Raw genomic sequence first — 23,202 nt, forward strand, 5'->3', positions numbered from 1 at the left:
CACAACAAAAACCAAGATCTATTGTAGTAAAATTCCTAAGATATACTACAAGAGAAAAGGTACTGGAGAAGACAATGGAAAAAGTAAGAGAGGGCAACAAACCACTGGAGTATAAAGGGCGAAAAATCTTCATTTATCCAGATATAAGCTTTGAACTCCTAAAGAAGAGAAAAGAGTTCAATACAGCAAAAGCGATTTTATGGAAGAAAGGATATAAATTTACACTGAAGCATCCTGCGGTATTGAAAATATTTATTCCAGGACAACAAAACAGACTGTTCTCGGATCCAGAAGAAGCACGAAAATTTGCAGAACAATTACAAAAATAGACTGAGGGATGAAGACGGGTAATGAGAGTAAAAATGATCACGATTGATATGTATGTGGGTAAAGACAAAAATAGACTGAGGGATGAAGATGGGTAATGAGGGTAAAAATGACCACGATTGATATGTATGCGGGTAAAGAGGTATAAGAGTGAATAGAGACAATGGGCATACGTGAAAGTATCTGTAATTAGAGGAAAACATAGATAGTATAGACAAGAATTAATAAGGGAAGGTAATGGAATAGAGAGAATAAGGAGGGAATTAAAAGTGACCTTTGTGACATATGAAAAGTGAAATCTTTTCTGGGGGGGGCTGGGTGGGGGTAAAGAGCGGTCACTGCAAAATCAGTTGACGCTTGCGAGTGGATTCGCAAATCCAAATGGAGAGGGGAGATGTGGTTGTCCGACAAGGGATAAAGGACAACTCAGGAGGGGAAGGGGAGATTGGGGATAAAGAAGATAGAAATAGGAGAATAAGGAAAATGTTGGATGTTGTAGGAATGTTGTCTGGTAAAGAGTTGAAAATAAGAAAACAGAAATGGAAAAGGAGGAAAGGTAATGATGGAAAAACGGAAAGAGAAGATAAACAAAATATAAAATGGCTACGCTGAACTATATGACTTTAAATATTAATGGAATACATAACCAAATTAAAAGGAAGAAACTACTAAATTTACTGAAAAATGAAAAAATAGATATAGCATTTGTCCAAGAAACACACTTAACTGAATTGGAGCACAAGAAATTAAAGAGAGATTGGGTAGGACATGTAACATTTATACATCGTATAATTCAAAAGCAAGAGGAGTGGCTATATTAATTAGCAAAAATGTGCCATTTAAAATAGAAGAGGAAATAATAGATACAGCAGGGAGATATGTTATGATAAAATGTCAGATATATTCGGAGCTTTGGAATCTACTTAATATATATTCACCTAACTGTCTTGGGTAAACTTATACCTCTCATTTTGTTCATTTTAGATTGGTCACAGTGTTTGAGCTACCGAAAGAAAATAGACACACACACACCGAGAGCAGTTCAGTTTATACAAATGTTTATTACTAATTCAAAAGCTGATTTTACACTACAATATGCAAGCCCTTCCCAACTATACTTATCAACGCTTGGACTGGTCCCAACTGCCGAAGCGAGGCAACGACTGCACACTTGTAGTAGGTTGTCAGGGCGCTGGTAGCAGCTTCTCCACCTCCCCCGACTGGGACGTTGCTCGGACTCTGGCTGTTCTTCCTTCTTGACAAGGGGTGTTCCCACCCCTCGGAGAGTCTAAACTTCAGCAGCAGGACCACAGGCTTATATACCCCAAAAACAATTAATCATGCGCCTACTCCTTCTAATATTTGTCAGTCAAAATCAAAACTGAACATTACATTCTACAATTTAGAAGATTAATTATTATGGAACCAGGATGTTATAATTTCCTGGTTTATCTCGTAGATACAAAGACTTATTAAAACTTCTCGAGCAAGACAGGTTGTGACCAATTCGTCAATTTCAGAGTGTTGCATTTGACAACTGCTTTCCCTGGGCCTCACAGTGGAATTCCATTTCAAAGTGTATCTTCAGATAAGTCCCCATGGCTGAGTTTAATTACATCTGCTAGTTCTGAAAGTAGGGTGACCTGCGTGTGGACCCAGTGTCGTCAGTTCCACATAAGCAAAAAGCATCTGGGTACATGGTTTTAATCCTCCATTACATCCCACCCCTTGGTCACAATCTGTCATTTGCGAGGCCTAATCAGTATTTGAGTACAGAGGGAGCGAAAAAAGAGAAATCAAAACAACAATTACAAAGATAAGCAATGACGCGAGCAACCAACGGAGGATAGTGTGGCCCAGCCCCCCAAATGTAGCAGTTAGCCATGAGAAAGGATTCCAACCAAGGCTCAAATTATCCTTGTTGGCCACAATACCCAGGTACTGGAGCTCACAAACAGATTTTGAAACATGCTGAACAATAACATATTTATATAAGCTGCACTTGAGGCTGGTGACCGAGGACTTCCTTGGTGTAATGCATTGGACCGTGTTTCCCACGGGTAACTCCCTTGGAACGTCCTCGACATTACAAATCCAATTGCTGGCATCAAAGCAGCTGTTAAGCCAGATCACCAGGAGTGTAAAATGGAGAACCTGGAACAAAGAAGCCTGACACATGTCACTCATGATACCATAAGCGTTCAGTGTTTAAACAGACTAAATCATCCTGTCCCTCAATAGCTACCCAGTGAGTGTTACCCTGGGCAGGTGTCACTATTTCCCCTTTTACAGGAGGGCCACTACCTGGTGGTGCCACCCATACCTTTTGTCCAACATTCTCTAGTTCGGGGATGGGGGGCAATGACTGTTATTCCTCTGGAATAGGCTGTAATTCAGGAGCGTGAAGAAGTCGGTGGAAAGGTGTACCTCCTTTTAAAGGGCGATGATTCAAATTGTCGACTGCCTGCTGCAGCACATGGCACCATCCCTTCTGGGTCCCCAGTGATGTTTCCAAACGAATTTGTTCCTTCAGTAAGCCGTTCATTTGTTCAACTAACCCGGCAGCCTGCGGGTAATAAGGAATATGGTGGATCCATAAAATACCGTTGTCATTTGCCCAATCACAGACTGCTTTCCTGGAGAAGTGCAAGCCATTATCAGAGTGAATCTCCTCTGGAACATCATAACGATAAATCAAATGGTTTAGTCCTTGGATAGTGCTAGCTTGGTCAGCCGTCTTGGTGGGAAAAGTAAAAACCAGGCCCGAAAAGGTGTCAACCATTACTAGGATGTAATATTTACCCATACAGTCTAGCATGGGGCCTATGTAATCAATTTGCCAGACCGCAGCTGAGTGAGCACCCCGTTTTATTCGGCCATGTGGACCAGGTGGAATGGTATGGAACTTCACAAGTTGACATTCTGGGCATGTACGTACGACCACGCGGACATCATCCTGATGGACGGATAAAGCATGTGTACGGGACCACATAGCTGATCCCTTCTCCCCCAAATGACCACTCTGTTCATGTGCCCATCGAGCCAGGGGGACGGTATCAGCACAGCTGATAGTGGCAAGCTGATCTGCTACTGCATTATGTTGAGCCATGTTAGTCGCCATATTGGTATGGGCATCAACGTGATAAACGGTTATCTCACGATGGTGGGAAGCATCCCACAACAGCTGCCACAACTCTTTGCCCCATACTGGGCGGTCATGTATCATCCAGTTGTTCTTTTGCAAATCAGGCATCCATACCACAAGTCCATTAGCCAAAGCCCAGGAATCAGTAAACAGGCGAAGAGGGTGATCATGGGGAGCTAGTGGTAAAGTGACTGCCTTCAACTCAGCATACTGACTGGAGCCACCATCCCCCCTCCTCCGATAAGTGAGTTCCTGACCTGGGATGGTAAGCCACCTGTTCGTGTACGTGGCCCACCCCTTCAGGCCCTCTGGTCGCATGACTCTGAATATACCACTTCCATTTAACAATAGAAGACTGCTGAGCCCGCCCGATCTTTAGATTAGCATCATTAGCCAGGACCCAATTCATTATAGGAAGTGCAGGTCGCAATTGAACATCTGCATCACCTGTCATTCTTTCAGTCTCTAGCAGGGCCCAGTAACAGGCTAGTAACTGTTGTTCAAAAACAGAATAACGAGTGGCAGCCTCGGACATGGTACGTGACCAGAATCCCAGTGGGACTCGGCGACCCTCTTGTTTCTGCCAGAGGCTCCAGGAGGCCACATCATCAATATAATGGTGAATTGAGAGGGAAGGCGATACTGGAAGGTGGATGAAGGTATACTGGCGCCCCTTCCAGGTAAAGGCGAACTGATCCTGTGAATCCTCAGCTATAAGAATACTGAAGAAGGCGTTAGCGAGATCAATGACAGCATACCATGTTCCTGAGTTCCCAGTAGCAATGTTTTCAATAAGGGTGACAATGTCCGGAACTGCTGAAGCAAGTGGTGGGGCATGTTTGTTCAAAAAACGATAATCAACTGTCATTCTCCAGGAGCCATCTGGCTTCTGGACCGGCCAAACAGGGCTATTAAAGGGCGACGTTGCGGGCCTCACTACCCCTTCTTCTTGCAGAGCATCGATGGTGGCAGTAATCTCTTCCTGCCCCCCAGGGAGACGATATTGTGGAATGCACACTGGTTTCATGGGGGCTGGCACCATCACAGGATCCCACTTAACCTGACCCACTACTAGTTTTTTTGTAATAGTTCGAATTCCAAATTCAAATCCCCCTTGGCTAGTATTAAGGGCCATACCGGCCAACATATTAATACCCAGGATACACTCGTCAGTAGCAGCCACCAGGGCATGTAACCAGACAGGGGAAGGGCTATCACCCACCATGGCACAGACTTTTATTTCCTTTGCCAGGGTGACCGCTCCTCCCAACCCCTCTATTTGAAAGGCCGGTCCAGTCCAGAGGTCGGGATTACCAGGAATCACCGAGTGCTCTGCACCGGTGTCGACCAAAGCCAAGTATTGGCGATCATTACCCCCACCCCAGTGGATTGTTAACGGTATGTAGGGCCGCGGATCCCCGTGTGTGCGCCGTGTCTCGATGGAGTAGACACGGGAATCCTGCCCACACCTTGAGGCTTCAGAAGGGTTCGGGGGCTTCCAGGACCACATGCTATTGTTATCTTTAAGAGCCTGTTTAACCCATTGTTTTACCTCATCATGAGTAACTGGAGCAGGAGAAGCCAGCTCGATAGAAGCAGCAGTGGGAGCAGAAAGCACAGCTGGGCCAGGACTCAGCAGCTGGGGATGATGTTCCCCTGCTTTTTGCCTAAATCGATCTCCAATGGCAGCCAGCTCTTTTACTGAGAAATCACAGATCATTGACTCCTTCCGACCCCTGTTCCCACTTTGACTCACAGGGTCCTCCACCCAGTCTAGGGGAGGAGGTGGAGGCCATCCAACAGAGGGAGTAGGCCATAGAGCATAAGCAGGGGTTTGGGTATTTTCCCCTGGGTCCACATGGGAAACCGGGGTATCTATCCCTTCCATCTCTACCCTTACATCATCCCCCCTTCTGTCTGTTTGGGAAATCTGCTGCCTTATAGGGCGGGCGTGAACAGCAGATGGAGAGGGTAGTATGTTAGACACATGCTGAGGAGTATCTGCATTATTACCATTGTCATTCCAGATATTCCCATCCCAATCCTCAATTACATCAGGATCGTTACCATTCCTTATCATGGCATGAATACGATATGGATCGGGTTCTACTCCATGCCTTTCCTTATCTGCACAGAGCTGCTGCCGGAGTTTAATATTACGGCAAATCATTTGGACATGCTTATCTTCCCATTCTTTGGCTCTGTCCTGACTGGTGCGAACAATCTCGCTCATCATGGAACAGCATTGTCGCAGGACTTCTAGCTCCTCCTCTAATTGCTTTCTTTTGCACTGAGATTCTACTTCTCTTTGAATTAATTCTGCTTCACGCTGAACGGAGTGGCGTAATGCTGTGGCCAGCAACCAAAAACCATTCGTCAGCGTTCCCTTTTTATCAGGAAATTTACTTTCTCGAAGGAGAGTGGCAACCCGCTCTCCCAGAGGTGCACTTGATGAGTCTAACTTCTCATCCCAACTAATGGGTGGTAGCATCTGGGTACATGGTTTTAATCCTCCATTACACTAACGAAGAAGATCAAAAGTTTATGCAAGATATCTTTTTGAAGGTAGCTAATACGCAAGGGAACATACTAATAGGAGGGGATTTCAATCTGAATTTGGATCCAAATATGGATAAAACGGGGAAAAAAATTAACAGGAAGAACAAAGTAACCAAATTTATAATTAAATCAATGCAAGAAATGAAACTTGTGGACATATGGAGGAAACAAAACCCAAAAGAAAAGGAATACTCATACTACTCGACTAGACATAAAACATACTCAAGAATAGACCTACTTTTGTTATCAGCTAGTATGCAGGATAGAGTAAGAAAAACAGAATATAAAGCGAGAATGCTATCAGACCATTCACCCTTAATACTGACAGTAAAGCTAGAGGACATCCCTCCAAGAATGTATAGATGGAGATTAAACCCCATGCTACTTAAAAGACAGGATTTTAGAGAATTTATTGAAAAACAATTAAAAATGTACTTTGAAGTAAATACGGAATCAGTGGAAGATAAGTTTATACTATGGGACGCAATGAAAGCATTCATTAGAGGACAAATAATAAGTTATGCAACCAAGATGAAGAAGGACTATAATCAGGAAACAGAGCAGTTGGAAAGGGAAATAATAAACATAGAAAAAAAATTAGCAATAAAGGAAGATACAACCAAAAGAAGAGAATTGGCGGATAAAAAAATAAAATATGAAACATTACAAACATATAAGGTGGAGAAGAATATAATGAAGACAAAACAGAAATATTATGAACTAGGTGAAAAAATACACAAAATCTTAGCATGGCAGCTTAAGACAGAGAAAACTAAGAAAATGGTATTGGCAACAAGGAAAAAAGACAAACAAATTACATATAATCCAAAAGAAATTAAGGAAAACTTCAGAGAATTCTATGAACAATTATACCGAACTGAAAACGAAGGGAAAGAAGGGAAAATAGATGAATTTTTGACTAAAATTGAACTACCAAAACTACAAATAGAGGAACAAAATAAATTAACAGAACCATTTGGAACAGTAGAAATACAAGAGATAATAAAAAATTTACCAAATAATAAGACACCAGGAGAGGACGGACTCCCAATAGAATTCTACAAAACATTTAAAGATCTAATAATACCGCCCCTCCTGGATGTAATCAACCAGATTGATGAGACACAAAACTTACCAGATTCATGTAAAACAGCAATAATTACAGTGATACTAAAACAAGGGAAAGATCCACTCTCACCAGCGTCATATAGACCAATATCTCTGCTAAACACAGATTATAAGATAATAGCTAAACTATTAGCAAACAGATTAGCAGAACAGGTACCGAAAATGGTAAATTTAGACCAAACTGGATTTATCAAAAAAAGACGCACAACAGACAATATTTGTAAATTTATTAACTTAATTCATGCAGTAGAAGGAAATAAAGCACCGGCAGTAGCAGTTGCTTTAGACGCAGAGAAGGCCTTCGACAGAGTAGAATGGAATTACTTGTTCAAAGTATTGCAAAAATTCAGTTTACCGGAGAAGTATATTAATTGGATTAAAGCATTATATAAGGGACCGTTAGCGAAAGTGACAGTAAATGGACATGTATCAAAGCAATTTAACTTAAGCAGGTCAACGCGGCAGGGATGCCCACTATCACCATTATTGTTTGCGCTAGCTATAGAACCACTAGCAGAATCGATAAGAATAGATAATAATATAAAAGGAATAAAAATAAAAGACAGGGAATATAAAATCAGTCTATTTGCGGATGATGTGATAGTGTACTTAACAGAACCAGAACTATCAATAAAAGAACTATATAAGAAATTGAAGGAATATGGAGAAGTGTCGGGATACAAGATAAACGTAAATAAAAGTGAAGCAATGCCTATGAATAACGCGGATTTCTCAAAATTTAAGGAGGAATCCCCATTCAGATGGCAAATGCAGGCAATAAGATACCTAGGTGTGCAAATAAACAAAAATCTAGGCCAATTATATAAACTCAATTACAATCCACTAATGAAAAAATTACAGGACGATTTAGAGCATTGGAAAGAGCTACCACTAACACTGATAGGAAGGATAAACTGTATTAAAATGAACATTTTTCCAAGGATACTATACTTATTTCAGGCATTGCCAATACAACTGACAGAAAAATTCTTCAAAGAGTTAAAGAAAATAATAAGGAGATTTTTATGGAGAGGGGGGAAACCGAGGATAGCACTAGATAAATTAACAGAATGGTATAAACAAGGAGGCTTACAATTGCCAAACTTCAAAAATTATTATAGAGCCGCACAATTAAGGTACCTATTAGATTTTTATCAAACAAGGGAAAAACCAGACTGGACGAGACTAGAATTAGATAAAATAGGGGAAAAGATACCTGAACATATATTATATAAATGGGACAAAAAATTGGTACAACATAGAACTTCACCAGTATTACACCATCTCCTCAATATATGGAAGAAGATTCATGTAGAAAGAAATAAAACAAATTATCAAATACCAAAACTAATATTGACGCAAAATAAGCTACTCCCTTTTACAATAGACAACCTTTCCTTTAGAAAATGGGAAAAAAAAGGGATTAAAAGAATAGAAAATTGTTTTTCAGGAAGTAGATTCTTATCCTTTGAACAAATGAGAGATAAGTACAATATAACTGGAGATACAGCGCTGGCATATTACCAACTGAGATCCTACTTGAAAGATAAATTAGGAAGCAATTTGAGTTTACCAGAGGGAAGTAACCTTGAATATGTGATTACAGATACAATATTAATCAAAAGATTTATAACAAATATGTATATCAAACTGCAAGAAAAGGAGAATGAGGAAACAAATGGTAAAACTAAACAAAAATGGGAACAAGATTTAAACATAAAGATAAAAAAGGAAACATGGGAGAAATTATGTTCTGGAACGATGAGAAATACAATAAATACGAGGCTGCGTATGATACAATATAATTGGTTACACAGACTATACATTACACCGCAAAAGTTAAATAAATAGGACCCAACAGTATCTGATAGATCTTTTCGATGTAAAAAAGAAAGGGGAACAACAATTCATGCAATCTGGACATGTGAGAGAGTAGAAAAATTTTGGGATGATCTCAATCAGATATTAAATAAAATAACAGAAAACAATATACCAAAGAATCCAGAGATCTTTCTCCTAAGTAACATAAAAAATAAAGAATTTGGAATTGACTTGGAAGATGCACAAAAAAGATTTGTTAAGATAGCCGTAGCAAAAAAATGTATTATGTCAACCTGGAAATTGGAAGATAATTTGAAAATACAACAATGGTATATAGAAATGAATAAATGTATTCCATTAGAAAAAATAACATATAGTTTAAGAAATAATATTGAAATATTCGAACAAGTATGGGAGCCTTACATTAAATACAATAGCGAAAACCTACCGGGAACAAACATTACCTAAGTTGATGGAAGGAGGAGAAAAGAAAAGAATGGACTCAGTAGAATTTCTGGTGTATTTTTGTTGAATGACAACATTGTCTGACTGAATTAATGCAACCTAGATTGTATACCTAAAATGGATGAGGGGGGGGTGGGGGGGGGGTGGCTTGGGAGGAGGGAGGGGGGGGGGAGAAAAAGTCACTGTAAATGTGTGTAAAAGAAAAAGTGTATATCATGGCTATTGTGATTTATGGTGTGAAAAATAAAAAATTTAAAAAAAAGGAGAGAGATGGGAGGGGAATGAGCTGTCACAGGGCTCAGTTTTGATGTTTACAAATGGTTACATGGCTGGGAGAGGTATGGAGCGATATGGTCAGGGTGCATGCAAGTCGATGGGATGAGGTGGAAAATTAGTTTGGCACGGGCTGCTAGTTCAAATATGGCCTCCTATATGACTGTATCGACGTGGATGCCCTAGGTCAGATCTTCAGAGGTGCTGAGACCTCGATGATGACTGGTTTGTGTTCTCCTGATGTGGAGTGCAACGTTGTGGCTGAGGCACCACTCGACGAGCTGATCTAGCTCCTTCCTGTACACTTCCTCATTGCCGTCTGTGATCATATCAACATCTGTGGTGTTATCGGCAGGTTTGCAGATGGAATTGTGCCTGGCCACATTTATAAGGGTAGTCAGTGAGGAGGAGACGCTGTTACGATTCGTACTGAGTGGTCTTTCATTAGGCTTTTTCAGGTAGATTCTCCGCTAAGAATGCGCATGAAGAAGCAGAAGCATCCCTTTAAATTGCTGTTCAGGCGGCAGCGTTGAAAGCGCAGCGCTGGTCACCTGAAAGGACAGCTGTGCGGGGATGCGCGTCTGAGCACATTCCAGCTCCTGTCCCTTGGGCTGTCAGAGTGTGGACGTCCCCACACTGATCCCACTGCCCCACTCTCTCCCCTCTCACGGGGATGGAGCGGCCAGTGGGGGAGGAGACTGGAGTGGCCGGCGGGGGAGTACGGGGTCTGGAGCGGCCGGCGGGGGAGAAGGGGTGGGGGCACTCAAGTCGGGTACCGGCATTGTTTCAGCCAGTTCCCTTCTCCCCCGCCGGCCGCTCCAGCCCTCTTCTCCCCACTCCCGAAATCAGTCCGACAGTGCGGGGACAGCCCGCACCGGCTGTCCGACAGTGCGGGGACAGCCCGCACCGGCTGTCCGACAGTGCGGGGACAGCCCGCACCGGCTGCCCGACAGTGCGGGGACAGCCCGCACCGGCTGTCCGACAGTGTTGAGACTGATTTCGTGAGTGGGGAGAGAGCGGGGCAGCGGGATCAGTGCGAGGACGTCCCTGCGCTGACACCCCGCGCCAGCCGCCCGACAGTGTGGGGACTGGGAGAGGAGCTGTCAGACACTGCCCAGCTGACTGTCATCGCTTTTAGGTGGCTGTATTCAGATGGCTGGGGAGGCCACTGTGCTGCGGGGATTATCCCTCTCGGAGGAGGGTTACTAAACTCGCCTTGCAAGCGCCTCCTGCACATTCACGTGGCCTTCCCACAGCCGCATTTTGCCAAAATATGCGGCTTTACAAGCCACCTGAAGTATGGTGGCCATACTTTATTGGCCACCTGAAAGTGGAAGTCCAAGATCCTGTGGCAGATAGTGCAGAGGTCCAGGTTTACTGATCAGTACAGAACGTATGAAAGCTGAGTTGTAATCGGTGAAAAGCAGCCTGCTGTTGTCTTGGTGACCGAGGGGTGAGGGAAGAGCCAGTAAGATAGTGGCGGTAAGTGAATTGCATTATTTGGCCATGTCCAACCTCTCAAAGCATTTGTTCACATTAGATGAGAGGGCTACTGGGCGATAATCTTCGAGACCTTCTTGGGAATTGTTGCCCCTTTGAAGCAGGTGGGAACCTCAAACTGCAGCTATGTGAGAGGTTCAAAAGGTCCATTTTTAAAAACTCCGGCTGGTTGGCTGGCATACATTTTCAGTATCCTCCCACGTTTGCTGTCGGGGCCTGTCACCTTGTGAGGGTTCACCCTCTTGAAGGGATGTTCTGACGGTGGCCTCAGAAAACAGATCTTCAGCTCCTGCAGCGATTTTCATGGGTACCGTCGAGTTCCCCTTTTCAGAGAGCAGAGAAGTTGTTGGGCTCATCAGAGAGTGACTCATTGAAACCATTTATGGTGTTCAGCACAAGTCCTTGAATGTGGTCCAGTCCGATGATTCAAAGTTTCCCCCGACCACTCTGGCCAACTTCACCGCTGGTCTCTGCTTGTACGCCGGGAGTGATCAGACTTGCCGAAGGGTGGGCGAGGGATGGCTCGGTAGGCGTTCTTCCTGTGGGTATAGCAGCGTTCGAGTGTGTTGGCTCCCCTGGTTTCGCAGATCTGAGCCTGTGCTGAACTTGGACTTCGTGCAGGATCTGATCTACTGTTGTAGCCACGGGTTTTATTGTCTGCTCTAGTTAGCCACCTCCCCACAGCCCTGGAGATCTGCTCCTTCAGCTGACCACAGAGCAGTGGGAAGAAACTGGGCAACATGAGGCAGAGGGACTCTTCCCCACATTGGTGGTCACTGGTGGGACAGGAACGTTCGCGCAGCCAAACCCTTGACCCTGCTGGCAGTTTCTGTCGGATGGCCCTGCATGCTGCACAACTGGCAGATGCGAGAAGGCAGCGTGGGCTGAAGCACCACAGTCCTCGAGGCCAGGCTGACCTCCTATTTCTGCCACGTGCTCTCGACCAATCATTGAAACCACGCTGAACGTGGCACAATATTGGTAAACAGTAGCGGACGGCAAGGTGCATGGCGGGAGTGCGTGAGCAGCAGGTGGGTCGGGGCCCGGGAGTGCGCGAGCGGCAGGTGGGCCGGGGGCCCGGGAGTGCGCGAGCGGCAGGGGGGGCCGGGAGTGCGCGAGCGGCAGGGGGGGCCGGGAGTGCGCGAGCGGCAGGGGGGGCCGGGAGTGCGCGAGCGGCAGGGGGGGCCGGGAGTGCGCGAGCGGCAGGGGGGGCCGGGAGTGCGCGAGCGGCAGGGGGGGCCGGGAGTGCGCGAGCGGCAGGGGGGGCCGGGAGTGCGCGAGCGGCAGGGGGGGCCGGGAGCCCGGGAGTGCGCGAGCGGCGGGGGGGGGGGGGGCCGGGGGCCCGGGAGTGCGCGAGCGGCAGGGGGGGCCGGGGTGGGGGGGGGGGGTCGGGAGTGCGCGAGTGGCAGCGTGGGTCCGGGACCGGAAGTGCGCGAGCGGCAGGAGGGAGGGGGGGGGTCGGTCTGTGCCGGGAGTGTGTAAATAGTGTGTATGGTCTGTGCTCTGGCGGTGTGTGGCTGTATAGATGTAGAGCTCGTCGAAAGAACCAAAGACATGATCCAAACCAAGGCTTTTATTAGCAAAAAATAGGAGCTCTTCACAGGTGGCCGACCAGTCCGGAATGATCCGACCTGGCTAGGGACACAACCCTTTAAGGCCCAGACAAGAGGTGTGACTTAGCTCTCAGCCAATCGCTGTAAGCACAGTCTAGATACAGTAACTATATACACTATGTACATTGGTGATAGATCTGTACTATCACAATAGTGGCTGTATGAAGGTTGTGGGTAAACAGTTGGTCAGAGTTGGGGGTGTGAAGGAAGTTTGTAATTAGTCATGTACTGTCATTTGTGTGCATGGAAAGTGCAAACAGCACGGGCATATGTAGTGTGTTAGAAAGGTTTTCTACAATAGTGTGAAGGAAGTGTGTAAATAGAAGTGTACAATGGGGTGTGAAGGGTGCATCTGGGACAGTGAAAAAAATATATTTGGTGGGAAGTGTGCAAACAGGAGCAGGGTAGAGCAGAAAGTGTGAGAGGAGTGTGTTCACAGAGCAAGTTTCCCCAGACACTGGCACTGTGAGGAAGGGCTCAGGCTTGAAATGTCGGTAATGTATCTTAACCTCCTGTGGATGCTGTGGGACTGGCTGAATTCCCTCACATTTACTGTGTGTTTTTACAATATATGTCCCCTTTCGACAATGTCCCTGGTTTCAGAAGTGGGCTCTGTCCCTGCCTCGCGACTGATGAGCCAGCTAACGGGTGGGTTTGTGTTCTCTTCCCCCACCACCCCCCCCCCCCCCCCACCAGATGCCCGCAATGTTCGATCAGGTGTTGGAGCTCCTCGTCTGGGATCACAGGGCGATGAGGACCTGCCTGTGGTGTGTGGTCGTCACCGTGATGCTGGCCCTTGTCACCAGGACCATCCTGTACTTTGTCTGCCTGCTCAGGAACTTCCGTGAGAATTCCCAGAAACTGGCGTGCTTCAAGAGTCCTCCCCGGCGCAACTGGCTGATGGGACACCTGAACTTGGTAGGACAGGAGCTTCACTATGCTAAAGCCAAGAACATTCCAGAACCAGATTGATATTCCATAGACCCCTTGCAGCATAGAACTCTGCTGCACAGCATCAGCTCTTTCGGCCCATCTAGTCAGTGCCAAACCATTGTGCTGTCTCGTCCCACTGACCTATACCCAGACCATGGCCCTCCATTCCCCTCCCAACCTATGTTGAAATCGAGCCCGCATCCATATCTTCAGCTGGCAGCTCATCCCACTTTCTGCATGAAGAAGTTTCCCCTAATGTGCAGTCCTGGGCTCCTAAGCAGAAGAATGTGAGAGAGGAAGCAGTGAAGATTAACGGATCTTGCCTGCTCTTCAGGAGTCGAGTTACAGGGGAAGATAAAGTCCTAACCTGTTCCTTGGAGCGTAGAAGAATGAGGGGAGATTTGATAGGGGTTTAGGATTTTGGGGCGGGATAGACAGAGTGGATGTGAGTAAGCGTTTTCCACTTAGATTGGAGGAGATAAATACAAGGGGTCATAGTTCTAAACTGAAAGGGGAAAATTTAAGAGGAAGTTCATTCAGAATGGTGTGAGTGCGGAACGAGCTGCCATCTGACGTGGTTAATTCAGGCCTGATCTTGTTTCAAGAATAAATTGGAGAGATACATGGATGGGAGACGTCTGGAGGGTTATGGAATGGGTTAAGGTCGATGGGACTGGCGGAATGGTGGTTGGCACAGACTAGAGGGGCCGAATGGCTTGTTTTCTACGCTGTAGCGTTCTATGTACACCTTTCACCCTTTACCCACGTCCTTTAGTTTTTTTTGTCTCATTGGGAAAAGCATTTACCCGATCTATAACCCCTTGTAAGTTCTGCTGAATCTCCCCTCCTTTCTCTGATACTCCAGGGAAGAAAGTCCAAAGCTGTTCTGCCTTGCCTCTTCACTGGGTGATCAGGGGTAACTCAGTACCACCCCTCTAGTACACACACTTTGTGTTTCAAATTAAAATCCCAATATTCTTATTTACGATGCACACAATCCACTGGGGGGCCCTCCATTTCTGGAACTCGGATGCCATCCCCCTTGAATACGCATACTCCCAGTCTAACAATACAAGGGCCCGAATGTGACCCCGAAAGAGGGGTCTTCTCCCCATAACCATTACTGATCAAGAACTCATCAACCTCGATTTAAATCTCCCCAATGATTTGGTCTCCACAGCCGTCTGTGGCAACGAATTCCACAGATTGATGATCCTCAGGCTGAAGTAATCTCTGTTCTGAAGGGACATCCTTTTATTCTGAGGCTGTGCCCTTCTGGTCCTTGACTTCCCCCACCACTGGAAGCATCTTCTCCACATCTGCTCTAACCAGCCTTTCAATATTTGATAGATTTTGATGAGATTCCCCCCTCGTCTGACTAAACTCCAGGGCCGGAGCCGGTGTGCAGCAGGGGCTTTTCCTCTGGACTATGCCTCAGTCCCCTCCCTCCCCCTCCAGCCGAAACCTCGTGGGGTGGTTCACTTGTCCGTTAGAGCCCAGTGATGTTATGACTGGCCAAGGCCAGGATTGGCCCATTTGCATCCATAGTGACCCGGGACTGCTCACAGACCACTTCCCCTCCTTTGGAGGTTTCCCTGGCTGCTGTGGTCTGGCCCAGCATTGGGCAGGAGATCAAGCGACCCATGGGCCCGGGTTGGGGGTGGGGGGGGGTGGGGGGCGGTGCTAAGCTGACCCTTCACCTTGGCGCCCCCCACACCATAGGACATTGGGCAGTGCACTCAAAGCAGGAGGGGCAATTGCGTTTGGTAAGGGAGCTCTTTGTGAACTCTCTGGGTCTACAGCATGGGCGAGGGATCTTTCTCTCTCTCTCTCTCTCTCTCTATGCTTGTTGGGAGTGGTGTAGATGATACACCTGGTTTGTTTAAACTCCACTCCCATCCCAGACAGTCACAAGATGTTGAAACAGGCCCACTGCCCAACCTGCCTACGTCGACCAAAGTGTCCCACCTGCCTATGTTTGGCCCATACCCTTCCAAACCCATCCTATCTATATATCCATCCAATTTCTTCTTAAACATTGCAATTTATCCTTGGCTCAACCACCTCCTCCAACAACCAGTTCCATACACCCACCGCCCAGGATAGCTGGACGCTTGGTTTTAGGCCGGACAGTCCACCTTTTGAGTGCTCTGTCCAGTGCCACCTTGAGCTGGACATTAATTTCCCCAATTGGGGGGACAAATCAAAGAGCAAGGGAGGGGGTCACTGACCTATGAAATGCTGCGTCCCGGGGTCCACAGGCTGTGTGTGGCCAAGTTTCTTCTCGAGTGCAAGCACGATGGATTGCTGTACTGTGTCCCTGACGGCAGCGCACTAAGGTTCACAGGAGGTAAGCAACACCCCCCCCATGGCCAAAAGGCTGGGAGAGTTTCCTGACAGTGAATCTGCATGCCCTCCTTTTTCGAAAGTCTGGAAATGGCCACCTTACCACCACCCTCCTGGTTTTTAAAAAAAAAAAGTTACCCCTCTGGTTCCCGTTCAATCTCTTCCACCTCCCCCTCACCTCATGTTAAACCCGTGTCCTTTGTTTATTTATTCCCCATACTCTGGGCAATCGATTCTCTGCGTTCACCCGATCTATTCCTCCTGATTTTGTGCACCTTGATGAGATCACATTTGATCATCCTGGGTCCCCAAGAAGTAAAGCCCCATCCTGTAGCTCAGGCCCCTGAGTCCTGGCAACGTCTTCGTAAATCTTCCCTGCATCCTCTCCGGCTCGACAATGTCTCTCCTTTTTTTAAAAAAAAACAAAACATTTATTGCATCAACAACATGTATGCAGAACTACATCTACTTGCGCTAACAGAGGGGATAAAAAGTCCTGGCTACCCTCCAATACATGCACTTTACCTTTTCAAATTTAAATCCCGTCCTTGTTTCCCACGCACTTGATCCACTGCTGGGGGGGGGGTGCCGTCCCCTTGGCCACTGCGTGCCCCCATTTCAACTCTGCCCGGGTGTAACCCCTGCATTGACGGGTAGTCAGCTTTCCCCCACACCCTTGACCACTCGTTGCCTTGACCCGTGATTATAGCCTACTTTGCTCACTCCACAAGGAGCGCGGTGTCCTTGTGTGGGCCCCTCTGACCCCCACCCCCCTGCTGTCCGACATTTACGTGCACATGCGCTGGCTTCTGCACGGTACGTTGCTTGCTCCATCCCGCTTCTAACATAACCTCTTGTTTGCTCTCCCGGAGAAAGGTCACCCCTGATGAGGAAGGGATGCAAAGGTTGGGAGAATTGGTATTAAAGTTCCCCATCGTCATGAAGACCTGGTTTGGACCCTTGAAGCCCTTGATCCATCTGTTCCACCCTGATTACATTAAACATGTCCTACTGGCCTCAGGTATTCTGGTGTTGTGAGTAGTGTAATCATTAGCTCATTGTTGCAAGATTCCTTTAATGTCATGTTACACAAAATTGGATTTAGTTTGCCTCAAGAGACAGTCAGAGTCCCTTTCTCGGCAGTCAGAGAACGGGAGAGTCCCTTCAGAGTCACTGAATGTCCATTTCTCTCCTTCAGTCCAAACCATCGGCAACTCAAGCTCTAGATCCGACACGATTGGGAAGCCCTCAGGAGCCTTTCCTGCCCCCTGGCATCCTCTCACATCCTGCCTCCCCCTTCAGTCAGGCTCAATCCCGTCTCCAGCAGTCCGCTGCCTGGAGTGAGGCATTTGTCCACAAGTTGCCCGCTGCCTGTGTGGGATCCTCCCCTCAAGTCTGTGTGTTCAGCCGCAGAGCCTCTCACCGTCCAGTAAGATCGTCTCTTCTGCTTCTCAAATGGTGGTGGGGGAGGGGTTGTCTCCCCCTTTACTGGTTCCCTGTGCCAGTCCTCTGGTTCCCCAGAGTCTGCAACCCCTCAAGGCCACTGCTGAACACAGGCCCAGACCCTGTGGTGGCAGGATTTTGGAATAAAATGCCGTTGGCTTCTTTAGCGAGCTGTTTAAAGCCTGGTTGGAGCCGTCGGCAGTCAGTAGGACCCTGCGGAGGAGCACTGTCTCCACTCCCTGGTTTGCCTGGGTCCACAGCAGCAGCAGCAACTCTGGCAACACTGCCATTTTTTTAAAAAAGGATCTTAATGGCGAATTTGGACAATGATCTTTCACAGGGTTTTATTTTTGCCATAAATGATCAAATGTGCATCAGAAATAGGGACAGAAAATGGTCAGGCAGAGTCTGTTGAGAAAAGGGTCACGATTTAGGTGAAAGCGAGAACCGAGGAGGTTGGTTTTCAGTTGCAGATCTGTGGATGGAACGAAGGTGTGTGTGGAATAGGGTGAGAGCAAGGTTGCTGAGGGGATAAGCTGTGGAAGATGTCTGATCAGTTAGAGAGTAGAGCTGTGAGATGAGGGGGCTGGGAGAGTGAGAACACAGACAAAAGGGGTGGAGGTGCACACAATGCAAGGAAAGGTGGCCGGATTGGGATGGGTCAGAGACGAGTGCTGAAATAGAGTCATGGAAACAATCAGGGCAGGAGATCGATCTTAGAGGACAAGTTTTTACTGCGCCACTCTGGTTAAATGTGGTGCTTGTTTTAGAACCCATGGAGCCATAGAATGTCACAGCCCTTCAGCCCATCTAGACTACTGAATGTATCCAAAGTCCACCAGTGGGGCTCCCTCCTGTCACCTCACTGTGCAAATGCGCACCGGCCTCCCCCAACTTCTACAAGCCCCTGCAGCTGGAGTGCCGCACGTCTTTGTTTCTGCCTTGTCTACCTGTACTGCTGCTTGCAGAGAGGTCTGGACCTGATCCTTCTGTAGGTCGGGGCTCCGGAACGTTCTGCCATTCACCGTGTATGTTTCATGCAAGTTTAGATTACATTCTGTAAATCCTGTGTATCTGGGCTCTTGAGGGACCTGTTATTTACTGTATATTCCCCTTGCACTTGATGTGCCAAAGCACAGCCTGAATAAATCCACGCAGACGTGAGGAGAACTTGCAAGCTCCTCACAGACAGCGCTGGATTTGAACCTGGAGCTGTATTAGTATTGTGCTAACGGTTACATAAATGTGCCACTTGTCCATTGGCCAAATCTCTGCCCATTATCTCCAACTGGTCTGTATCCTGCAGAGTCCTTCGACAAACCCTCCTCACTATCCACAACTCCAGCCACATTTGTGTCACCAGCAAACTCGCTGAGGTCTCTTCCACATCGGAGAGACTGGACGCGAACTGGGAGATCACTTCATTGAGCTCCTCGGCTCTGTTCACGGCAAAGGCGTGGATCTTGCAGTAGCCACCCATTCCATTCCCCATCCCATTCCCTCGCGACATGTCTGTCCATAGTCTCATGTAGACTGAGACCACCCATAAATAGGAGGAACTACACCTTGTCTTCCAACTGGGCACCCTCCAACTGGATTAATATCAATACCTCTGGTTTTTGTTAAACCCCCACTGCATCCCCCCATCATCTCTCCATTTCCTGTCTCCTTTCACACAAAGATGATAAATTCTGATCACATCCAATTAACATCTGTTGATCTGGATTCCTCCCCCATTGTTTGAATCCCTGATCTATCCTGATTCTGTCTTTTCTGATTTTTTTTCTTTTCTCTCTCTCCCTTGAAGAAGGGCTCAGACCCAAAACGTCGACGATCTATCTTTGTCTCCTAAAGACACTGCAAAAACCAGCCGAGTTCCCCCTCCAGCACGTCGGTGTTTTTGCTTATCGGACCCCCCTGCATTTTCTCACATCACCGTGCTACTGATCCCTGTGGAACACTTCTGGTCACAGACCTCAAGTCAGAGAAAGGCCCATCTACCGCCACCCTCGTCTTCCGTGACCAAACCAACTTTGAACCCAATCTACCATGTTTCCGTTGTCCCCTCCGTGGACCCCTTGTGCTTTAACCTTCTGGGTGAGCCATGCATGAGGGGCTATGTTGAGTACGACACCCACTGCTTTACCCTCACCAATGATCTTCCTTTTATTTCCTCTTTTTTTAAAAAAAAACTCCATCTGTTAGACGTGACCTAAATTTTTAATTTAGTCATCGGGTACAGTCACAGGCCATTTCAGCCTATGAGCCCACATCCAATTAGCCTACACCCCTAGTACGTTTTGAACGGTGGGAGAAAACTGGATCCCTCTGGGGAAACCCATGCAGATGCGGGGAGATCGTACAAACTCCTTATAGACAGCACGAGATTCGAACCCGATTGCTAGCTCTGTAAAAGCGTTGCACTAACCGCCACGCTAACTGTGCTGCCCATCACCATCTGATGTGCCCTGCATCAAGCCACACTTCCTTCTTTAATTCATCCATGCTTTTCCAAAGATGAATAAATCCTATCTCGAGGAGTCTCTCCAATAGCTTCCCTACTCCTTGATTGTAAAGCTCACTGGTCCAAAATTATTCAGGTATGGGCGAGGTCTCACATTGATATTTCTAATCAGTATTTTCTGTGGAGCAGGTTGCGACAGTGAAGGAATTGTGGTAAATGTGTAATGGAGCGTGTCGCATTTCGAATGCTGAAAGGTCTGGACAGAGTGAATGTGGCAAAGTTGTTTCCCCATAGTAAAGGAGTCGAGGATTGAAGGGCGCCCATTTAAAACTGAGAAGTGGGAGAATTGCTTCAGCCAGGGAGTGGTGAACGCTGGAATTTGTTGCCATGGGAACCGGTGGAGGCCAAGTTGTTGGGTGTATTTAAGGCAGATACAGATGGGTATCTGAAGAGTCAGAGCATCAAAGGTAATGGGGAGAGGGGCTGAGTGGGGAATGGATTGGCTCATGATGGAGTGGACTTAAATGGCCTACATTTGCTGTTATGTCTTATGGCCCATAACCAAATTACAAAACGCCAAGGTATGGGTGGCTTTAAATCATAGCAAGGGGATAAGTCCCCAGGGCCTGACCAAGTGCATCTTCAGACATTAGGGGATGTTAGGGGAAGAATCACAGGTGCCCTCACCAAAATGTTGGTATCATTGTCCCAATGGTGAGTCATAGCGGGGTTCAGCATGGAAACAGGCCCTTTGGCCCAACTCGTCCATGCTGAGGTACCAGGAGGGTCTAATGTGCCTTTGTTAGGAGGTGCTGAAGGGAGAAGGAACTGCTTGTGGGCACGTCAGAACAGGCTGATCGCATGCAGTTGAAGTGGCTTTGCATGCAGGAAGACCTGTTTCACAACTTTGGTGCTGTGTTCTGAAGGGATGATCTGGAGGGGGAGGGGGGGATGGGGGAAGGGTAGTGGATGTTGCCTTTATGGGTGGGACAGTTAAAATGGCAGTTAGTGCAACACTGTTGCAACGCCAGTGATTGGAGCGCGGGTTTGAATCCTGCACTGTCCAATAGGAATTTGCACGTTCTCCCCATGTCTGCGTGAGTTTTCCCCAGGGGCTCTGATTTCCTCCCACTGTTTGAAATGTACTGGGATTGTAGGTCAATTGGGTGGCTCAGACTCATGGGCTGAAAGGGCCTGTTACTGTGCTGTATGTCTAAATTTAAAAAAAAAGTGGACTTCGCAAGGTCCCACACAGTGGGCTGGTCAGGAAGGTGTGGGATCCAGGGCAATGGGGGTGATGTGCCATGGGGATTGGTGCTAGGCCCACTGTTTGTCAGCTGCACTAACAAGCTGGCGGAGAATGTATTCCGTACACTTGCGGATGACACTCAATCTGCAGATCCTCGTGGACAACGTCATGATCTGGCCTCCGGGATGATTTGGAACGGAGTGTAGTCCAACTGTGAAGACCTTGTCCCTCTTGCCAGCCGATGGCCTCGTCACTGTGGTACCCTCCAGTTGGTATTGAGGGGAAGAATGAGGGAGGGAGGTACAGAGGACGATGGCCACTCTGTGGGCTGGTCAGGTGTGCTCTCCAACCTGCACTTGTGCTCTGTGTCTTTACCCTTCCTCTCCTCGTGACCAGTCGGCTTGCTCTGTGGCAGTTGGCCATCTAGGAGAATGGAGAGCATTCTACCCTCCAGAGTGGGTCACAACCAGAAGAAAGGCCAGAACAACCCCAACTTCCAGACTCTGCTGCCACAAACCCCTCTCTCGCCCCTTTTTATTCTCTCTAATTTTTCAATTCACTTTCCTTCTCTTTATTCCCTTTCCTCTCCACAGACTTTCATTTGGTCTGTCTAACACTAATCTCCCCTTTGCCCCTCTGTCTGTGTGAATCTGACTCTGGGCTGCGTTTACTCCTCTGTGTGAATCGTCCGTGACCCGCATTGACCCTTCTGTATGAATCCAGCCCTGGGCCGCATTGATCCCTCTGCGTGAATCCGACCCTGGGGCGCGTTGACCCCTCTGCGTGAATCCGACCCTGGGCCACGTTTACCCTCTGTCTGTGTGAATCTGACCCTGGACCATGTTCACTCTGGCATGTTCCTCCCTCTCTTGACTTGCATGTAAATGTGGCTCTTCCATGATCGTGGATGAACTCTCCCTGTGGAGGATCGCTGATGATGGTTCTGGGCTAAGGTGAAGCGCTGCCTCCTCTGCTCACACTCCCCAGCCATCTCGGCCCAAACATCATGGTCTTCCTGGACTTTGGACTCTACCGTGACCTGAGGCATGTCCTCACAGGTCTCTGACACAGAATTCTAAAGTATTAAAGGCCTCAGAATCTCTGTTTTATTACCTTTTTGTTTCTTCAGATTAGGGACGATAGATAAACAGGAAAACTTTCCACAGATGGTTCGAATTAGCACATTTGTCAAACCACGAGCTTGGAATCTGAGAAATGACTTATTTTTGAAAGGAAGGCCAAAACCCAAATATTTTTCCTAACCTTGTGTTATTGGAAATGGTTGGAACAATTATGCAGCTTTATTTATGGGTGGTTTAAGAATTGGCCTCCTCTTTACCCAGCTCTGAGAGTACAGATGACGATGGCTGATGGCACCCCACCTTCCCTCCCTGTCCCCCAACCCCAAGCAGGAAACAGCCTGGGGGAAGGAGCCTGTTACTATGAGAGGGAGTCACAGAGACATGAGGGATGTGGTCCGATCTGAGCTGAGAAACTAGTGGTCAGTGGGATGGACGAGTGGATGGGGGATGGGTAGGAAAGGGGAATAGGTCAGAAGGATGGATGGGTCAGTGGGCCAGTCAGTAGGATTGGGAATGGGTCAGAGGAATGAATTGGTCGGTGGAGTGGGATGGGTCAGTAGGAGGGGCGGGTCAGTGGGAGGAACAGGTCCATGTCCATAGATTCTGGGATATGCACAGGTGGTCTAGGGAGTGTCAGGGTGCAAGACCTGGGGTCTGGTTCCCACCCCACCATTCCCAGCCTTTTACCCAGGATCATAAACCCTTGGGACCTACCCCTGTGACCACAGGAGATGCTCCACTTGTGTCCACATCTCTTCCCTCAGCACCATTCAGGGCCCCAAACAGTCCTTCAAACTGAAGCAACATTTCACTTGAGAATCTGCAAGGGTCTTCGACTGCATCCCGTGCTCCCG

At 47.3% G+C, this 23,202-nt stretch overlaps 1 protein-coding gene across 9 annotated transcripts in view; it reads left to right on the forward strand.

The window, feature by feature from the left end:
- Positions 1-23,202, forward strand: part of cyp4f3 (cytochrome P450, family 4, subfamily F, polypeptide 3) — an 89,037-nt gene that overhangs the window by 15,295 nt on the left and 50,540 nt on the right. For 3 of the 9 annotated variants that reach the window (XM_069927612.1, XM_069927614.1, XM_069927609.1), the window contains exons 2-3: positions 13,528-13,749; positions 16,987-17,131. In XM_069927612.1, coding sequence (XP_069783713.1) covers positions 13,528-13,749; positions 16,987-17,131 — 367 coding nt within the window. The other 6 variants (XM_069927615.1, XM_069927611.1, XM_069927613.1 and 3 more) reach the window with 6 other exon arrangements.

Source organism: Narcine bancroftii, chromosome 3 (genome assembly GCF_036971445.1).
Source record: "Narcine bancroftii isolate sNarBan1 chromosome 3, sNarBan1.hap1, whole genome shotgun sequence".
NCBI classification, from domain to species: Eukaryota; Metazoa; Chordata; class Chondrichthyes; order Torpediniformes; family Narcinidae; genus Narcine; species Narcine bancroftii.